Source organism: Rhinatrema bivittatum, chromosome 13 (genome assembly GCF_901001135.1).
Source record: "Rhinatrema bivittatum chromosome 13, aRhiBiv1.1, whole genome shotgun sequence".
Taxonomy (NCBI): domain Eukaryota; kingdom Metazoa; phylum Chordata; class Amphibia; order Gymnophiona; family Rhinatrematidae; genus Rhinatrema; species Rhinatrema bivittatum.
Genome location: NC_042627.1, coordinates 49,864,160 through 49,885,463, shown reverse-complemented (window position 1 = coordinate 49,885,463; position 21,304 = coordinate 49,864,160). Strand labels below are relative to the sequence as shown.

The following is a 21,304-nucleotide window of genomic DNA, read 5'->3' as shown; positions in this document are numbered from 1 at the left end:
AAAGATGAGAACGGATTACTTTCTCATGTGAAAGTTTCTAAACTATTCCCAGTTCTCCGCAAGAAGAAAATGTGCTTGACCACACTGGTAACTAAATGAACCGTTTTAGCTTTCTTTTTTAGAATACGCCTTTTCACACCAACGTGTACAGAAACTGGTGGAGAGGAGTAATAACCGATAAAGGAACAGTTGGGCTACTGAGAGGTAGTGATTCTGATCACTACCATCTCCTCCCAACTTGATGATGACTGGGGCATCCTTCCTGCCCCTCCCACTACTGGGCCAATTGCAACCATCTAACCATCCACCTGCAACAGAGGTTGAGTTAACGCTGGAATCTCCATAACTAACAGTGCCAGTGGTGACAGAAACTCTAAAGGTATGTGACTCAATTAGATTCTCGATTAAAGTATGAAATCTCAGGGGATTGTAAGAACAGTGTTTTTTAAAATTGTGCTCTTTCAGGCATTTAAGGCATACGCTTCTCCAAGCAGCTGACGTAGGCAATGGTAACGACAAATTTCTGATTACAATTTGCCATTTTTAGGGTGCTCTAAATTATTGCTAGTCTTTACAACTTGTAGAAAACGTGGCTGCCAGGATAATTAAAGGCACCAATAGTTCAGAGATTATTACATTGAAATTGGTTGTTGCATTGGCTGCACTACCCGGCGCGCACACATGTATGCCCAATTTTATAACTTGCGCATGCAAGTTATAAAATCGGGGTCAGCGCGCGCAAGGGGGTGCATAATTGGGCACCTTGCATGTGCCGAGCTGCGCTGCCTTCCTTCGTTCCCTACCACCCCCCCACCTTCCCCTACCTCCCCCGCCCTTTCCCCCCTACCTTTTTCTTTTGTTTTAAAATTTACTTCAGCCCTGGGGCTGAAGTAAGTTGCACGCACTGGCCAACTGCCGGGAGCCTCTGACCTCGCCCCTTTTTGCAAGCCCTGGGACTTACACATGCGTCGCTGGGCCTTTTGAAAATCCGGCCCAGAGGGTTTTGTTTAAGGTGGATGTAGTTATCCAAGAGACAGTGTATTGTGAGGATACTCATTTGCTTGAACAGTTTGAGCCATCCCCTTGGCTGCTGTCAACTGGCCAAAGCAGATTAGTAGTTCCCACTGTTAAAGAAGCCAGATTGCCGGCTACATGAAATCAGGCCTTTTCTGCTGCTGCTCCATTATGTTGAAATACATTAGACACTGAGGCTCAACTCTTAGCATTTGGAAAATTAGTGGAAAAAAAAATTATTTATGCAAGTGTTCCCAAATAATTTAAATTAGTGGTTTTATACAGAAATTCATTTTAATGTTTTTATTTTTTGTGCTATTATTTTACGTATGTAGTATTGTAAGCTGCATTGCATACATAATTTATGGAGTTTGCAGAATATAAGTACTTATAAAGAAGAGAGTTACATGTACTGCCTTTATTGCATGCATACCTCTCCTGCATATTCGTTATGGATACCCTGAAAATCCAACTGATTAGTGCACTGGAGGACTGGCTTGAGAAATGCTGTTCTGGAAGGCAGAGGTACATGGCAGGGATTTGTATAAAAATACAGAATGCATACAAACTGTATTTCTTTTTAAACAGAACAGCTTAGACAACTCAAATTATTAAAGTGTACATCTTTTCTGATGACCTCTGTAATTATACCACCAACACCAAAGAAAGACAATAACATTTTTAATATATGTATAAATGGTATGTCAAAACAATTTCATATAGTAAGATTTTTATACAATATTCTGAATAGATACAATAGGCAGGAGAAAAATATGGCATTTAAGTCTTTAGTATCAAATCTAAATATATTTGCATTTAATACATTTATTTAAAAGGTCATTACTTTTATTCAGTAGTCTTAAGACTGAGCTGTTGGCTGTACAAAAAAGGATTCCCTAGATTTGTGCCTTTGGTAAAACATCCTGAGTAAAACAAGTCCTTCACATCTGCATGCACATATATTTTTTTTCCTTCTGCATCTGCACTAAACATGTGCAGTTTGTGTGTGTAGTTGCGGCACTCCACAGAGCTGGGTATACATTTGTTGCCCACCCACGAGACAGCAACTCCAAAAAAAACCAAAAAGGCACAGATGAACAAACTGTACTTACAGCTCAGGCCTTGAATTAGTATAAAACACCTGAATGCCTCTTCAAGTCCTCATCACTCAATGATAGCACAGAGTTTTCATTAAATAACCATTTCACAAGAAAACGCAGTGATCAGAAGTTGTGTTTGGCAAAGCAGTAGAACATCACTCTTACTAATCAAGAACTCTATATCTGACAAAGATGAATTTAACAGTGGATGGTATGCTCAGAGTTGATTTTCCTGCATTTCCAAAACCATGCTGAAGGCTGCATCAGCCATGTGCTTTGCAAAGCTAATTCTATTCTGATCTCTCAATAGTAGCAAACCTGACTGTGGCACATGGACATATATCGTAAGCTGCCGTTCAGAATCGCTGGCCTGCTTGGCCATGGGTAATGCTTGGGAGACAAAAATAATTTAGTAAAATCAGCTATTATGAGCAGTGCTTTTGGAATGTGGGTTTGCACTCCTCAGTCTCCATTGGGTCCTGTCAGGACTCATTCAGTAAGGGTCAGTCAGACAACCGCCAAAGAGGAAGACACTGCCCCAACATGGAATCACTGTAACTAAAAATTATTTTGCTACAAAAAGGGTTATGGCACTAGCACTATAGACCTAGACCTGTTCACTTGCAATAATTCGGTTAGACTTATGCAGAAATAGTTGGTGTAAAAGCAGTCTGTTACTTATGAGTCCCAAGCTGCTATCTTGCTTGCAGTTTTTTTCCTGAGCATACAAAAGTCAAAATATATTTCAATAAATTAAAATTGTATCTGTAAAAAGCAGCAATATCATAGATTTTCCTTATTTAAATAAATGGCTAGTTATCTCAAAAGTTTAATGTGGTCTTTTGTATTTGTTGGCAAAAATGTTTTAGAGTTATATGATCCCTGATTAAAGTAGGACTTTCATCACAGAATGAAACTGGAAGCAAAACCCCACATACAAAACAAAACTTTTTTCTTATATTGGATCTGAGCAGAAACAGAAATGAACAGGGAGGATAATCAGAAGAAACACATTCACTCATCTCATACCAAAAAAAAGAAAGCTTTTACAGAATCAACTCCAAATTGCCCCAGCTGAATTGGAAAAAAGAATTAAAAGGGAGCCCGTAGTGTCAAGATCCACCCAGAGGTCCCCAAGAGAACACCAGCATTATCATTTGTGACTTGAACAATTTAACCAAAATTCAGCTCTAGAAGTTGTCTCTCACCATAAAAAGGACCCACACTGAATTTTCTATATCCAAGTGTGAAGAAAAAGGGGTCCCAAACTGGCACAAACAATGTCAGCGTAAAGCACCAGCCCTGATGAACGTTTGCCGGCAAATATCCTGCCCTACATTCCTGTTGAAACATAAGAAGTGCATATGTAACTAAGGTTCAGAAGTGCACACACCTATATGAGCCCACGAGTGAAACGTAGGCTGTGTAGCTCCTGGCTTCCTTCACGTAATACAGTTGGCGTTTAGGAGATGAAGTCCATGACTTGGCCTCCACAGAGGCATGGCTTGTGGTAGTGCAAGGTTCAGCTTATTCTGGGGCAGTGACTTGGTATTTAGATAATAAATAGCTCAATTTTAAATTCCTAGACAGAGAAACTGGGCATTCTGTCATGTAACTAGAGATACAAGACCTGCTGGTTCAACTTGCGAAGCAAATACAGGTGAGCAAGTATTCAAGACTGGCAAAATGAACAATTTTCTGTTCAAGATGTCAGACATAAAAATCCATCCATCTTTGAAGCCACTCTGTTGCATACTGTTGCCAAAGAGGAGAGACCAATTCTGAAAATCTCCCTCTGGGTTAAACACAGCATATATGGCAAACAATGGGCTATTTTATTAAGCCATTAATACAATAAGTAGCTCTGGTGCTTGCTGTGACTGTCATTTGTAACTGGAATCCACTAAACTACAACTGTACTATTAAAAAATTATATATAGGTATGTATGTATATTTTTGGCATGATATTTGAAGTGGCGTCATTTGTTTGCTTCTCAGCAGCCACATTTGCCTTTGTCTTTGTCTGCTTCTAATTGCTCCACAGAGCTATGCCCGTTCGACCGCACCACCCCTTTGGGTATCCTAGACTTGTCCACGCACCGTTCCATGCGCTTCATGATGAGGTCAAGCAAGGTTTCAACAGCTTTGTTCACGTTGTTTCCATTTGCCGCGCTCGTTTCAAAATACGGGATTCTGTATATTGAGAAGGAAAAAAAAAAATCAATCATTTTGTATTACCAAAACCTTAAAACCAGTAAATTTATTCATGGCGCACTGCTTGTTCTCACATCTCCAGGACTAACTTAGCGCCAATTACAGAGGAAAGAGCAAAAAACAAACAAACAACCTTTTCTTCAGAAACAATATAAGCCCAGCTTCAAAATCCAAACCAGGCGATTCAAACCCACCAGGCTCAATTTACAAACCAGGCCTCTGAAACGTTTAATATTCAGCTCTTTGCCCTCAGCACATACAATAGAGGGATATGCCAATAACTCCACCTAGGTTTTCAGTCCCACTTCATCTGGGGGACAAAATGTATGTCAGGGTGATCCTCATGCTCCTTTGCATGTGATTTAAAGATGGTGCTAAGGGAGCGGCGTGACTGCATCTGATTAGTTTGGTTTTGGCACATACACACAGAGACTTGAACTGTGGCCTGGTCAATTTTCCAATAATCTAGCTTTGGTAGTGCCTTTGTAAAGAAGGGGGAGGGGAGGAAGGCAGGGTTATTATGAATATTGTCAAAAGATATTTACATTTCATCCTGCTACACCAGTCCAGTCTAGTGGGTTATGGCCCTCTACCAGCAGATGGAGGCAGAGCCCACAGCTTAGTCATGTGACACCACCATCACTTTGGTGTAGTCCAGGGATGGCAACTTTCACAGGGGCGCATGGGCGCACATATTCATTGGGCCACGCCCGTTTTATAGCATGCACGTGTATACGTGTGCATGCTATAAGACTGCCTGACTGCATGCACATGTGCACACAATTTTACGTGGGTGCATGCCTGTGTGCACAAATGCCACTTCTACCACATAAGTGGGGGGGATTTTAAAAGACAAGTGCGCCGACGCCATTGCCAGTTCGCCCAATTAAGGGATAGGACTTCCAAACCGCCCTAGTTTAACAGCCTCTCTCTCCCCCCCCCCCCCCCCCCCCCCCCCATTAGCCCTGACCTTTAAAATCCCGCTAGTCTGCCTGGGTTTGTTTTTTTTGTTTGTTTTGTAAGTTACACGTCATCCATAGCAGAAGTAAAATTATGTGGCTAGGGATCCCGGCGTGTGCTATTTAGACGCTCGTCTCTTGGCCAGGCCCTGACATGACCAGGCCCCACCCCTTTTTGGAAACTTTTCGTTTGTGCGTGTGGCGGCATTTATGCTCTGAGCTCGCCGGCCCAACATATTTGTGCATCCCCTAATTGATGCTCGTGCTGGGCTTTTAGACTTCATCTGAATGAGAGCCAGTCTTCTCTGCCTCCTGCAAATGGTGCGGCAAGCTCTGTGGTTCCCAGGTTTGGCTTCTTCAGGCTGGCAGAGGGTTTTCAGCAGGTTTGGATCAACTTGAAGGCCAGGCTGCTGGGTTGGGTTTTTTTTTTTTTTTGGGTGGGGGGGGGGGGGGTTACCTTAAAAAAAAATCTCTAAGATTGGTAGGGCAAAACTTCCCTTTGCTAAATCCATGTTGGCTCTTCCTCTTTAAGCCACATGGTCTAATTTTCTTTTTTTTCTAGCAACTCTTCTACCATTTTGCCAAGCAACATCAGGCTTGCTGCTCTATAGTTTCCTGGATCACCCTTTCTATAAAAACTGACTTTACATTGACCATCCTTTAGTCTTCTGGCTCTGTAGCTGTTTTTAATATTAGTTAATTCATAATGCTAGGGTGAATACCCTTTCAGGCCTGGTGATTTGTTACTTTTTAGTTTGTCGATTTGCTCTACTGAATTTTCCAGTTTCACAATGATTTTGCTTCAGATCCCTCTGAATCACCACCAAAGAATGGCTTATCTCCCCAACATCTTCCTCAGTAAAGAAATCATTTAGTTCTGCTATGGCTTTCCCCTTTTATCCCTTAGTCATCCAGTACAGTGTTCCTGAAGCCTGTCTTATAGTACACCCCTTAACCAGTCTGGTTTTCAGGATATCCATGATGAATATGCATGAGAAATTTGCATGCAGTGAAAGTAGTACATGCAAATCTCTTTCATGCATATTCATTGTGGATATTCTGGTAGTCTGGCTAGGGGGGCACTTCACCAGCTTGAGAAACATGATCTATTGGTCTAGCTGATTCCCTCACAGGCTTCCTGCTTCAAATGTACTTGAAAGGGGGGTGTTTTTTTTTTCGCTTTTAGTTTTTGCCTCTATGACCAACTTCTTTTGAAGTTATTTCTTGGCCTGCCTTAATGTCTTATGCTCGTTCATATTTTCCTCATTTGGATATTCTTTCCATTTTCTGAAATATGTCATTTTAGCTTTAATTGCCTCTTTTACCTCACCGTTTAACCATGCTGGCAGTCACTGGTTTTCCTTTTACCTGGTATTTTTTAAAACAATGTCCACACCTCATGCAAGCACTACCTTTGCAACCATTCCTTTTTCTGTTTCTAGGTAATCCCCCCACCATCCCACCCTCTGGGGTATAAACTACCAATGACTTGCCTGTGATCGACTGGAGACAGTGGTAGGGAACTCCCAATATGGTCTACACAGGAATGCAGGGCTCCGAAAACAGCAGAAGACTGTACTCCAGATACAGTTCCCACAACTCATTTGATTAAAGCAAACAAAGTAACCAGTGTCCCTGCAGGACCGATGACCACCCCTTTGTTTGGGTAGTTAAAAAAAAATAATAATTATTATATATATATATATATATTATTGAGAAAACATATTTGGTTGCTTGCCCTGCTGTGGCCCCAAGTTTCCGTCAGAAAAAAATCAGCAGAACCAGAGGTAACGAGCTGAGGCTCCAGGGAGGAAGACTAAGAACCAATGTCAGGAAGTATTTCTTCACGGAGAGAGTGGTGGATGCCTAGAATGCCCTTCTGGAGGAAGTGGTGAAGTCCAAAACTGTGAAGGACTTCAAAGGGGCGTGGGATAAACACTGTGGATCCATCAGGTCTAGAGGACGTGTATAAAGAGGCGGCAGCAAAACACTGCACGGAGCGGCAGTAGCCACAGAGGCATTCACGGAGCGGGATGCCAGTGGCCAGTGGTTGGTGTTCCACCTTCACGGAGCAGATGGATGGAGGGCTACCATCTCCAAATTAAAAAAAAAACAAACAAACCCCAAAAAAACAAACCAGGGGTGGGTAAGAGTATGTAAAATTAACGGAGAGTTCATAGGCTATAGGTATTACCAATTATTAGGCTTATTCAATATTTGTTGATAGTTAATGTGGCTTTCAATGCATACTTCACTTTCAATGCATATCCAGCATAGCTCTCTGCTTCAACAACAGGGAAGAAGAAAAACTAATGCTTCACACATATCCAGCATAGCTCTCTGCTTCAACAACAGGAGAGAAGAAAAACTGATACTTCACGCATATCCAGCATAGCTCTCTGCTTCAACGGCAGGGGAGAAGAAAAACTGATACTTCACGCATATCCAGCATAGCTCTCTGCTTCAACGGCAGGGGAGAAGAAAAACAACCAATAAGGGCTGAATTACACAGTCTGGGTAAAACAAATAAGCATGGGTGTAGCTTGCTTGTTGCGGCGGTTACTACCCCTAACTAATCAAGCTTGATATTTCACTTGGATGCAGCTCCATCACTGCTCTCTACATTAATGGTGGGGGTGAAAGGGAAATAGAACCAAGGGTTGCTAAGAGCCAAGAGAAACAGATAAGTATGAAAGGAAAGAAGTGTGAAGCTTGCTGGGCAGACTGGATGGGCCGATTGGTCTTCTTCTGCCATCATATCTATGTTTCTATGTTTTGAGATATCTGGATTGAATAACTTGCTGGAAATGTCTGTTATCTTCCATGCAGCCTCTGGTTTGTCTTCAACTGAACACCTCTAATTTAGACATTTAGTGAGGTTTCTTAAAATCAGGAGTGTGACATGTTGTAAGAAAAAAGTCTAAACAAAAAATACCTTTTCAGCTGGCAGCACAACATTGGTTCATCATGACCAAAGCCCCTAAATCTAAGTATCAAACACATAAGCCCTATAAACAGGAACTATTTGGGCCATGGTCTTTCATGTTGCAAAAGAGACACTCAGGTCAGCAGAGGGGATATTCAGCTGCATCCAGCTGAGACTTGCTCTTGTGCTGAATTTTCACAATCCAGCTTCTATTTCTCAGAAGTGGTCGTAGTACTCCATAGTCTCCACCAGATGGTGCTGATATGACCAGATTTTCCCTTTTCATAGGTTTCATATGCTGCAGGTATAAAAATATTTATATGGTCCCTACGTTTCCAAATGGAGAAGGCATTTTGTGGTAAAATGAGATATTTCCAGTTTGCTATAAGCTAGTAATGCTCTATATAGTTAAAAGGCATTTTGGATTCCCAAATAAGAAAATGAGAAAATATGTCTGGTATAAAAAAATAAAAACCTGATAGCAGCAGCTGAATTGCTACAGAAGGCTCCGGGTGCTGTCAGCGGTTGGCTTTTCTTTGTTTCCAGGCCTGTGCATGGGGCACAACTTGCCACAAGGAGCCACTGCCATGTCCGGGGCTGCCAAGCACCATGCGGACCAAGGGGAGGGAGAGTGGAAGTCCAGATGAAGGCAGCATTGGAGGTCTGAAGTGAGGGAAAGAGGGCAGCAGCAACAGTGCCTTGGGGTAGCACAAAAGCTAAATTCAGCACTGCCCATTTCCTCTAGCACCATGCGATCCATCCAGATCCGCTACTACCTTCTCAATTTTGTTTTCCTTTAATTGTAAAACAGCTCTCACAAGCTTTAGAAAGACAATAAGTGTTTCAAAATTTTAAACTGAAATGCTTAAGGATTTTCTTTTGCAGACCTTGTCAGAAGAATTTGAAATGACAGCAGACAAAAAATGTATTAAAAAGCTCAGCTAAACCCTGAATTCTATTATACAAATGGCTAAAAAAACCAAGAATGAAAGATTTAACAGATCAGAAAAGAAGGACCTGTTCAGTAAGGTTCTCTTTCATTTTTTTTAGATTTTAACAAGTAATAATCCTGCTTTGTCTGTGATCATAACATTTTCATCTCCCCATTGAGGCTGCATTGCAGAGCTTTACCTCATTATAGGTTCTCAACCTCATCCGTCCTCACTCCTCTGTTCACGGCTCAGATCTCACACTTGATCCTAGCCAAAAGGCAGTGTCACACTATTATCTGCGTATAGCTTCTGGATAGCTTACTGCACATGCAGGTGAAAGGACCCCCTTTACAGTGAACTCTGGCAAGTGCGAGCATGATGGAACATCACATGGTCCAACCTTCAGAAGCTGAGGTCCAAGCCACGCCCACACGCTGCAAATTCTCCAATCCCATCAAGTGCAGCCTGTACAGGATGCCGCTTCGCTTTGTACGGAAGTTACAGGTCCGCCAATCAGCTGTGAGTTCCAGGATGGGGGTCTCTGATAAGATGCTGACATGCATGTAGAGTGGGAGGCAGTACTAGAGCCGGCTACATGTGCAACATCCACTTTCCAAGGAACAAGGGGAAAAAAAAATAGTAAACTCAACAGGTAAAATTTCTCAGTCTTCCACATATTTATCTCCTAAGAGACAACTGTCATGGCCAGTGGTAAATCCGAGCAACACAGAAGCAGCTTTCTCGGTATCACTTGCAGTCAAAAAGGTCCAAAGAAAAAAACAGCTGCTGGCAAGGAACACGAAATCGAAAGCATGAAGGAGCTGCAGTCCCTAAACGATACTAAAGAAAATCATGGTTCATTCCCTTGTAATGCACTTCTCTCTATAATCAAAAGGCATGAAGATGAATTAAAGAAAGGGACTTCCTTCTATGAAGATTCTGCGACACTGCTTCAGGGCAAAGTCAAGATCATACTGAGCTGGAAAGGGACAGCCCAAACTTAAAAATGGTATCCAGACTCCATTTCCTGGAAGAAAGTTGAAGGTGTCTGTTGAGGCTGCAATTATAGCAGCAGTGGGCCACACCCAGCCTGCAGTGGCCCTGCCACTTTCTCTTCAGAGTGACATCCCCGAGCTGGAATTAATGTCACTGCCATATACCTCTCAGACCTCCAACTCCTGCTTGGAACGAAAGAGGGACCCTCGCACAAAAGTGAAGACTCTCACTGATCACCCCACCACCGAATCCAGGCCCCCCAATACAACCTTCCGGTCCAAAAAATATATATGTTTCCCAACCCCTGGATTATAGTATTGGAGAAGCCATTTAGTCAAAATTATAAGCCTTCCATGGCCTGTAAAAAATATATAGGATAAGATATTGGCCCAAAGATTAAGGAAAGTCACGGGAGAATTAATCCAAATGGGTCAGTCGTGGGGTTTTTTTTTTGTTTTTTTTTTTTTTTTTTGTTTTTTTTTAAGGGTCATGACTCCAGGCATAATAGCAAGGCTATTAGGTCATTTACTGCAGACATTTCGTTAGAGGCTGAACAGGCTTTTGATTGGGTGGCGTGGGAATATTTATTTCAGGTTTTAGATTGCTTTGACAAATCTTTTGTGCAGGTGATCCATATGCTGCATGGGGCCCCTACAGCGAGGGTGGACAGGGCTGTCCCTTATGTCCACGCTTGTTTAATTTAGCACACGCAAAGAGTTCTAGCGCTACAGGAGTAAACAAAATAAATTCACTAGCTCAGTGTTCCTGATACCAAATGTAAGTTATTCATTTATGTGGATGGATTTGTTAATCTGAGACACTTACTGTCTTGTTTCTGAATCTGTCAGGTTACGGAATCGACTGGTCCAAAGTCAGAAACTCAGCACCTTAATATTCCCTGTATTACTCATTTCAGTGGAAACAGAAGAGGATAAAGTACTTGGGTGGGATATACCATGATGATTTTAAAACATTTTTGATTAATATGGGAGAAGTTGAAGGTTTTCTTCAGGGTCACCATTACATGGATTATTGGTGCTGTAGACAAAGCTATTAAAATGTTTATTAAGCTACAGATTAATTATATACAGAGTATGTTTCACATACTTTTTCCAGATAATACCCAGCCGTACCCCAGGAGGAGGAAAAAAAAAAAAGAGGGTGCATTGTTTCTGGCACCCAAAAGCAATGGGAGGATACTGCCGGGGTAAAAAAGGCAAACATTTAAAACGAACACTGTCCAGGGTTTTGAGAGAGGGAATAATAAAACGAAACAGCAGGGTAATCAAATCAAAGCCACTGAAGCTCACCAGAGCGTCACGTTCTGCTGGACCGGGTCTATAAAGTCAGGAAAGAGGCAGAAAGAAGTGCAGAGCCCTTGTTTAACATTTAATCCTATAAACATCTTCCTGTACTTGCGAATGGTGCTGGGTCACCAGGAACATCACGTCTGCAAAATGCCAAAATGAACAGAAAGCAGACCACACAAGGCCAGAACGTTCACAAAGCAGTCCCCAGTGAAGAGCGTGTTAGGAGGTGTAACTGTCAGCTTACGGCTCCAGTCACCAGGGAAAGGCACAGAAAGCACAATTACCTAACAGAGCAAAAGAAAAAGTGGCACTGATTACTGCCTTCTTGACAATCCGGCTCTGCACCACATACTTTGAGACTTCCTGCCATGGTCATGTGACCTCATCAATGCCATTCCAGCAGGCTGAGGCAATTTCTCGACAGAAGGATGAAACCGGCCTGGTGACTCAGTGGCAGAGCTGTGTGTGTGGCCATGCAGAGAGCTTGGCTCCAACTCTGGCTCGAGTCTTACACTCCCTGGGACTGCCAAGGCTAGAGATGCTGTGGAGGCAGCACTCAGAGCCCCTTGGAATGTGTGTGGGGGGGGGGGGGGGGGGGGGAAGGGGAGTCACATTGTTTAACAGCGACTGAAGTGGCCATATTTAGATCCCATGACTACAGGGCTCCAAAAAGAACCCCATGTGCATAGCCCCTGGCTGAGGATGGTCACTTCAATGACCGAGCTACACAAGCTGGCGGGGGGGGGGGGGGGGGAGGGGGGAGAAGGAGGCGGAGGAGGAGAATATCCCAAATTGGTTGTGAAAGGTGGCTCATGGTGCCAGATCCCAGCCCTGTTTGAGCAGGAAGCCCAAAGAAGCCAAAAGCCACATCTCACCCCCTCCTTGCAAAAAATAAAAAAAAATCTTAAACACAATGAGGTAGATCTTCAAAAGATACGCGAGCGTGAACAAAAGTATGCTGGATTTTATAAGATACGCGCGTAGCCGCACGTATCTTATAAAATCCGGGGTCGGCGCGCGCAAGGGGGTGCACATTTGTGCAACCTGCGCGCGCCGAGCCCAGTGCGGCCTGCCTGTTCCCTCAGAGGCCGCTCCGATTTCGGAGCGGCCTCGGAGGGAACTTTTCTTCGCCCTCCCCCCACCTTCCCCTCCCTAACCCACCACCCCGGCCCTATCTAAAACCCCCCCTACCTTTGTTGGCAAAGCAGGTGTAACTTTGCGCGTGTCGCTGGCAGCCGCGCTCCGTCCGCCGGTCCCGGGGGCTGGTCCGGAGGCCTCGACCACGCCCCGGGGCCGGCGCCATGCCTCCGGGCCCGCCCCCAAAACGCCGTGTCGTTTCGGGGACGCCCCGGACACGCCCCCTCCTGCCCCTTTTCGAAAGCCCCGGGACTTACGCGCGTCCCGGGGCTTTACGTGCGCCAGCGGCCTATGCAAAATAGGCGCGCCGGCGCACGAGGGCCCTGCGCGCGTAAATCCAGAAGGATTTACGTGCGCGGCCCTTTTAAAATCCGCCCCAATATATTCAAATGTTAAAGCACAGACAGATTTATATAGTGGTGGTAGATGAAATATTTTAGGTTAACAGTTGCCAGCTGAAATGCCTCTTCTGACCTTGATGCTTAAAGCTATTGGCAGCTTCTCCTGCTCAGTATTACGCATCCAAGTTCTACTGTGCTGAATCCCGTGAAGGCATCACGCTGACAGAGGTAAACCGGGAGCAAGTCTCATGGGAGGAGACTTTTATTAAAAAAAAAAAAAAAAAACCCGGCACAGCAATAATAAAAAGTGCAAACACATAAGAAGGGGCAGACTAGGAACTTCAACAACCAAAAATGAAAGCAGAAGTGACTCGCTGCCCACGGATGGCCGATGAAGGGACCACAGATTCCCATACTCTGACCCCCGACCCTATGGTAGAGAGTTATGGGTGGAGGAGGAGATTAGGGGACCGGTAACCTGGCAGCTGTGAATGACCATCTACGACTTGTTCAAACAATCTGGTCACTTAAACATCATCAAAAAGCACCCCACCAAGACTCAGGATAAGATGCAAAGTTGCTTTTCATGGGACTCTGTCCTTGTCCCGAGGCGGTGGTTGTGGCTGCTTACCCATATTTCTCTGCAAGCTCTTTGGCATCCTCTGCTTTAACCGCTCTCTGGTCTTCCAGATCACTCTTGTTACCACAGAGCACAATGTCAGGGTTCTCACAGTAGGCATGCATTTGTAATTGACCTATTAATGAAAACAAGGAAAGCAATTACTGCAGATTGCTCCATGAGACTCCAACAGGTGTATGTAAAACTGCAGAGTTCTTGAAACAACCACATTTTAATCCTTTATCTCAATTGCTTGACTTGGGCTCTTTGATCTTTCTTACATGCAGTCTTGAATACCAAACATATTTGTGCTTATACTGTAAATGCAAAAAAGACTGAAGTTGATTTACTATTACTGCTCTGATAATGTACCAGAAACATCTAGCTATGCAGTTTTCTGCCTTTAGCTATTAGAGAATCTCTTGATATAGATATATAGAAAGATATATAGATATACATTTAAATGTGTTTTTGCAAAAGTTGACAAAAACAAAAAGATATTAATGGTTATTCTTCACTACACACAGAAATCTATGGCTAAATGACAGTTTGGATCAGAGAGTGCTTGCCATGTTTAGGTTTGGAAAATGTATCACAGTGATTTTCATACTGATTAACTATTATACCAACTACTATGTAGCATCTAAATTATACAGAGATATATTATAACTGATATGTTTTACATGACTGCAAAAGCAAACAAAAATATCAAAAAGTCATGCTTGGACAAAATAAAACAAAAATAAGAAGCTTTTCTTTATACTGGACAGCAATGTCATGATAAATGTCCCAGGGAAACTTCAGGAGGGCCAGTGTTAATGTTCCTGAAGCTGCCATAGACGTGGAAGGGGGTTCCCCAGCAGGGCTGAGCTAAGTGCTCAGGACGGGACAGTCAAGTGCACACGAAGGGACATCCTAGTCATTTCTACGTGAACAAAAGCCTCTTGGTTTCTGCCTCTACCGCGTCGCAGTAAGATACCTCAGTTTGCCTGCAGCCTGTCTCCTATTTGTGAGAGTCAGGAGAGAACACAAGGCGGGCACATAACATGAGACAGCAGGGAACGAAATTGCAAACAGCAATGCACATAGCTAATGCAGAGAGCTGTTTGTTATTTTATCCCTGTAATTAAAAGCACAATCTTGTATTTCAACCCTCTGGAATAAGTAAAAAAAAAAAAAAAAAGGTTTGTGAAGCCATCATCAGCCATCACATGAGAGGAATAATATACCTTAGTCGGGGCAGCTGCTGGACAGAACTCAGCACCCATTCCCCCTTTCTTTTTGGGTTGACATGCTTGCAAAGTGACTCAGAAGAGTGGTATAATGCCCCCCACCTTACTCCCTGCCCACTCCTCCCCCAGCTTGGCACCGGGACAGTTGCCCTTCCTATCTTGGACACTTTTTAAAGTGTCCCTAGCAGAACAGAAAGGTGCTGTAAACATTGTAAGTGTAATTAATTACCTTCCTTTAGCAAACAAGAACTAGTCAGCTTAGTACCAGGTTTTATTTTTTTTTGGCCAGATAATAACGACAGCATGACTAGGTAAATGTTAACATGGAATTGTCTCTCACCCACCTCCTATGTTCTTTCTTTCTTCCTGCCAATCATACACCAGCTCTGTATGTTCATGGCAAGATGCAACATGAGATCTCAAAAGTACCTTCTGTGAGCCTTGCCTAATTTAAAGTAACACATCACATCACCATAAGTCATTTCTCTCTTAACCCTACCAACAACCGATTACACGAGAATATGATACCACGCTACTTACTGCCATAGCGCTCCCTTCCACAGCTACAGTGAAGGGACTAAGAGCTAAGAGATGGTATCCGGTATATATGCAGAGAACTGGACGCCAACACACACCTGCTTGTTGTGCTAGCCTCATATTTTGAGATCAGGCACAACGAAAAAGTGACAGAACTGCCATCTCCAAATTATTATTATGCAAGCAGACAATCCCATTTCTTGCAACCCAAAGCATACTGGTAGATTTTCAGAGACCATCTCTCCATTTCCCTCAGACAGCCCTATAACCTCATTCTCCAACTACAACCTATGCCTGAAAACTCACTCCTGGACTCTACTCAGCACCAGCAATGCAGTTACAGCAAGCAAAATTGATTAGTGGGGCAGAACACCAGGAATCTAGTTCGCTACTGGGCAAGTAATCAGAGATGACAACTTGCCTGACTAGTATTCGTATTCATCTAAATATACAACGCTACAAGGGTACAGCTTAGAGAGAGGACTGGTGTCCAGGATCTGCCCCTGAAATCATATCTCTGCCCCAACATTCAACACAGGCCCTGTCCCTCCCTCCCTCTCCACATATTTATTTATTTGAGGTTCTTTATATACCGCCATTCGTTTAGTAACATCATGATGGTTCACATACAACAAAGTTTCAGCAGCAGTGCTAGAACAGTTAGAAAATAGCCACAGTGCTTTACAATTAACGTTCAACTAAAGAAGGACCATTAGAAAAATATAACAATGCTAAACTAGAGCAACTGAAAGAAGGTATATGGCAATGTAAAACAGTAGTAATAGTAATAAAATACTTACAATAGGTTGATGCATGAATTATATACAAATAGTACAAATAGTACAATATTTATAAAGCTTAATAGGGTAATAGGGTAGTAGGGTGAGGGTAGTAGGGTATAGGGTAAAAGGGTAATAGGGTAGTAGGGTAGCAGGAGGGGAACTTAGGTAGCATAGAGGGATAATACATATTTACAAAGCTTAGACTCAGGGAAAAGCATAGGGGGAATTGCTGGAGAAAAAGTTTGGTACTTTATGTGAATGCTTTTAAGAATAACCATGTTTTAAGTTTCTGCTTGAATTTTTTTGGGCATGATTCCTGCCGCAGTTCAGGTGGCATAGTGTTCCAGCAGGAGGGGCCGGCTATAGCGAAGGCGCGTTTTCTGGTTGTGTCTAGTCTGGTAGTTTTGTGAGGGGGTAATTGAAGTGTGACTGCATGTTGAGGTCTGGGGATTCTGGAGTGTTTGCGGAACTGAATGGCATTACTGAGCCAGGTCATATTCTCAGTGTATAGGGTCTTATGTATTAAGGATAATATTTTGAAGGTGACTCTTTGAGCAACAGGTAGCCAATGCAATTCTTTAAGTATGGGAGTGATACTCAAGATACCCAAGAGAACTCGCTGTGCCAGTGAGCAAACATTCAGCACCCCTCAGCACTACTGATGCATTCTGGGCTTTAGGGCCTAGGATGTTGCACAATGCGCTAAGAAAAACATCTCAGTGACACTAAAATACAGCTGTACTCATAAGTTTGCATACCCCTGGCAGAATTTGCAAGGTGTGTAGCATCAGTCAAAACGTATGTGTTATTTTTAATGTGATTCAAATTAAACACATAAAAAATCTTTCAAATTCTGCCAGGGGTATGTAAGCTTATGAGCACAAACGTAACCAGCTGTATATAAAAGGAATAAAAAAAGAATTTGCTATACTTCCAGCAAAAAGTTTTTTGTTTTGTTTTTGTTTTTTTTTTAAAGGTTGCAAATGTCTTACAGAAGTTATCAATGTCAATCCTTGCCCCCTTGTGAAACTGCTATAAAATATCCAGAAAAAAAAAAAAGAGTGGGATAATGCACTGGACAGGGAGACTTACTTATCCAGTTCCTGACATTGAGGAAACTCTGCTCATTTGTTAGATCAAAGAGTAAGAGGAATCCCATTGCATCTCTGAAGAAAGCAGTCGTTAAACTACGAAACCTAGAACAAAAAAGGGGGGGAAAGCTCTGCTCGTTAGTCTGAAAGGGGACCAAGAATGGCAGAATGACAAGACTCCAATAGCATGCCTTCTGAAATGAGAGATAATGACCAGTCCCAACCTCCCCCTCAGCTTAAATCCAGGGCCTGGTGGGTACCCTTTATGCTGGATCTAATAAAAGCTAGCTACAAGCACCTGGGTACATCACTATGACCTTAATGCTGGCGCTCTATATAATTAAGTTCTTACAGTGTTGTAGCCTCATAGGAAATGTAAATATAACATTTTCCCACTGACAATTAGGACCAGAAACCGTAGATGAGATGCTCGGTTACTGTTTGCAGAGCCCCCCCAGGCTGTACCTTTCTTGTCCTGCCGTGTCCCACAGCTGCAGATGGACTCTTTTGCCTCTGCCCACTACGCCATCTGGGCCATTCGCTCTGTACACCTGCACAATGGGCAATAAAAAAAAGACAGAGGGAACATCTGATTAAAATGGCCAAATATGGCCTAAAATACCTGGCTAGCCAATCCTGCTTGATGAAACAAGAATTCTCCTTCCTTAGAGAAAGAAAAACCACACAAACCTTTAATTCAAGCATGTTTCATAAATATGACCTAGAAAAGTTTCAACTGTGGGCAGCACACACCAGATTTTGGGGTGCGAATTAAGCTCTTAAGTCTATTTAATGCCCAATTCTAAACATGACCTCCAAGAGTTTTCGGACCATAGCAACGGCCTCATTATTACTATTGCTCAGTTAAAGATAACAGGCATGACTCTTAGTGGGATGTCACTTTTCTGCTTACGTTTGAGTAGGGATTTCAACTCTTAATCCTCACCATTAACCACTACAAGCTTAAATCTCACAAGGCAAAACTGTAATCAAGACGACGAGATAACGCAATGGGCACATTCAGTGCTTATGCAATAGCCAGTGCTGGTGACAATGACATTGCAGCTTAACAGGTGTGTTGACAGGCGTTCCCATCCCATGATGGTTCTATGGTGTCAGGTACTTCCGAAAAAGAGTTGGTGGTGCATTTATGACTGGGGAATTTTCGTTGGCACAGAAACTACAAGTTGGTCCAATGGTATCGCTAGTATTTTTAAAACATGACTTGATGCAACTTCCCAAGGGTGTAACACTGCTATTCAAGTGGTATTACATCAAGTTTTCCCCATTTCTGCCTTTAAGACCTCCAGCTGAAATTGGAACTAGCACTGAGATCCTGGTGCCAGGAGCATTCATTTGGAAACACCTTTGTAAAACTGTTTTATATCTCTTCCCCAACATACTAAAAGGATAACTTTCAAACAAACGTGTGCAGTGGCATATATACGCATATACAGCCAAAGGCAGATCTACGCAAGTATTTTACAATACATGTACATGCTATATGCACATTTTAAAAAATATGCATCTCTACCCTGCAACGTGTGTATGTAGACCTATGCACAAATGCATGCAATGCACTGAAACCACGAATAGCAATGCAAGGAATGAGTGTACTTTACTCACATTTTAAAAAGATATGCATGTATATTTTACATGCAAAAGTAGGACTTAAATCATGCAAGTCCCAATTTACGTGCATAAGTCAGCCAAGTTTCACACACGTGAACATAAATGACGCAGTTCACCCAGACCTCCCTTCCAAGACAGTACTACACAGTAAACATTTATTTTCAAAATTTAGAACGCCAATCATAAGGAGTTGTTAGAGGCAGTTCACAGTATCACATACATAATTAAAATACAAAAATAATGGTCTTAACAAGGACTAGACACATCAAAAAGGTATAACAAAAGTATTGATAACTTATGTCAGTTAAGAGCAGATTCACCGAAAGTCTACTAGATAATTAGCAGGTGTAAAATACACAAATAAGTTGACAAATGCACACTTTTTTTTTTTTTTTAAAACAACTCACACACATGCTTGGGAACTTGTGCATGCAAAAGTGAAAGTGTGTATGTATTTTCAACTTGTATAAAATAGAGTACACGAGTAGACGGTTTCTGGTCCTAATTGTCAGCACAATGTTTTGAAAATTCATCCCGTAGTCTGGTTATTGCAGTAACAGTCTGAGTGCACCAAAGTTCCTTCCAGGACCCTGCAATCATATCACCTAAGTCCAACTATTAGCAAGGACTAGAACCTTCCTCCTCCTCCTAGGTGCAACTGCATCCTCAGCCCAGGGATCTTCTGCACGGCGGTGCAAAGTACTTACCCCGGAGCCACCGGGCCAGCCCATATATGGTTTCATATTGCGTTCAATTTCAACATCTATTTCAGGCTATTGGATGTGACACCCGGCTACAGCTGTCATGCACACAATGCCTGGCTGAAGGTGCAACGCGCAGAATTTGCAAGATGTACATATGTCTTCTTAGACATCATCCTTTGTATACCAATTTAGTTTCGTTTATTTGGCTTAAATATACTGCCTCTCTCCATAAAATCAAAGTAGTTTACATCGCTTTTATTTTTAAGAAATTGTTGTATATTGTCCTCGTTACCTCCCGTTCATTATAGTTCCTATTGTATTTCACACTGCTGCACTATCCTTTCCAGCTGCTCTCGCCCCTTCCACCCGTTCCCCCCTGCTCCCCCTCTTCCCCTACAGTGTTCATTGTATTTTCTGCCTTTCCAAGTTGTTTGTTAACCGGCCTGATGTGCTCCACGAATGTTGGTATATTAAAAGTGTTAAATAAATAAATAAATAAATAAATAAATAAATACAAAAAATACAATAAATAATAAAAACAATAAATAACAGATGACAGTAAAAAATATGTTCATTTTAAGCCAGAAAAGGCAGATACTGCTCCACTTGCTTCGTCGGAGGCATCCCCGTTACACCCAATTGAGGACATATGACAAGATCTGGATCCTTTGAGATCATAGTCACAGGTTCTGGAATCACTTGCATCACTTGTTGCCCTGGACAGAATTTTAAAATTGGGAAGTTGTAGACTATAAGTATTTTTAAATAAACTAGAAATTCAGACAGTAGCATTCTATAGAATTCTTGATTCCTCAGCAAGAATTGGCTCAGGGTGTCAGCATGTGTGAAGGTCAAAGGAAGCAGACAGAGTGTCATGTGCATTCACCAAAATCCTCAAGCAGAGGATCCAGGGCCATCATTGCCAGCGGGCTTGCCCTTGACCAGCAGCCCTAATGGTGACCTACGATGCATTTGGATTTCTGCCTCACAGCCAGAGATGATCTGGGGGAATTTAGTGCTCCACAATGGAGTTTATGCATACTTTCTAGCAGTGAATGTCAATGTCCTTGTATAGCCGGTGGCTGGTGATTCGGGTCCTTCTGACACAGGCCATGCAATGAAGAACAGAATGTGAGAATCAAGTTCCCCGCTCATAGACTTGCTGTTCAAGAAGCTACGCTAGAAACGAAGGAGGAGTTCATAGAAAAACTTGTAACTCCTGTTCGGCATGAGGCAACTGGAGCCTCCCAGATTGATCGGCACATAAGGCAGCCCAGACAAAATCCACATTCAGCAAATGAAATAACCCAAGAACTCTTAAGGCTGGGCATTCCAACCCTCCCCCTTCCCAAAAAAATTCCATAGAAACATAGAAATGACATAGAAATGACGGCAGAAGAAGACCAAACGGCCCATCCAGTCTGCCCAGCAAGCTACGCAGTTTATCCATTTATTTTTTTTAATCTCCCCCCCCCCCTTTTTTTTCTCCCTCCCACCCGTCACTATTGGCTTCCAGCACCCTCTGGCCCCAATTCCCTTCCACCCCTCCACCAATGCAGAGAGCAGCGCCGTATCCGCATCCCAGTGAACATCCAGCTCAATCAGGGGTAGCAACCGCCGCAACAAGCGGCGGTTGCTACCCCTGTTGTTTAGGTAGATTACTTTTTGAACTGCTGGTATGTCTAATGCTTGGACAGAGACTGTGGTCTGAAATGTGTTGCACTAATATCAGTCGCCACTGAATTATTTTTAATACTAACATTTTAGCTAAACAATCC

At 42.7% G+C, this 21,304-nt stretch overlaps 1 protein-coding gene across 13 annotated transcripts in view; it reads right to left on the bottom strand.

The window, feature by feature from the left end:
* Positions 1 to 1,678: 1,678 nt before the first annotated feature.
* The window catches only part of RAB27A (RAB27A, member RAS oncogene family), a 189,653-nt gene continuing 170,027 nt past the window's right edge, over positions 1,679 to 21,304 (bottom strand). For 11 of the 13 annotated variants that reach the window (XM_029575043.1, XM_029575049.1, XM_029575042.1 and 8 more), the window contains 4 exons: positions 17,656 to 17,741; positions 17,192 to 17,295; positions 13,561 to 13,684; positions 1,679 to 4,307 (listed from right to left, as the gene is read on the bottom strand). In XM_029575043.1, coding sequence (XP_029430903.1) covers positions 4,109 to 4,307; positions 13,561 to 13,684; positions 17,192 to 17,295; positions 17,656 to 17,741 — 513 coding nt within the window. In that variant the 3' untranslated portion in view covers positions 1,679 to 4,108. The remainder of the gene's footprint in view (positions 4,308 to 13,560; positions 13,685 to 17,191; positions 17,296 to 17,655; positions 17,742 to 21,304) is intronic. The other 2 variants (XR_003852397.1, XM_029575055.1) reach the window with 2 other exon arrangements.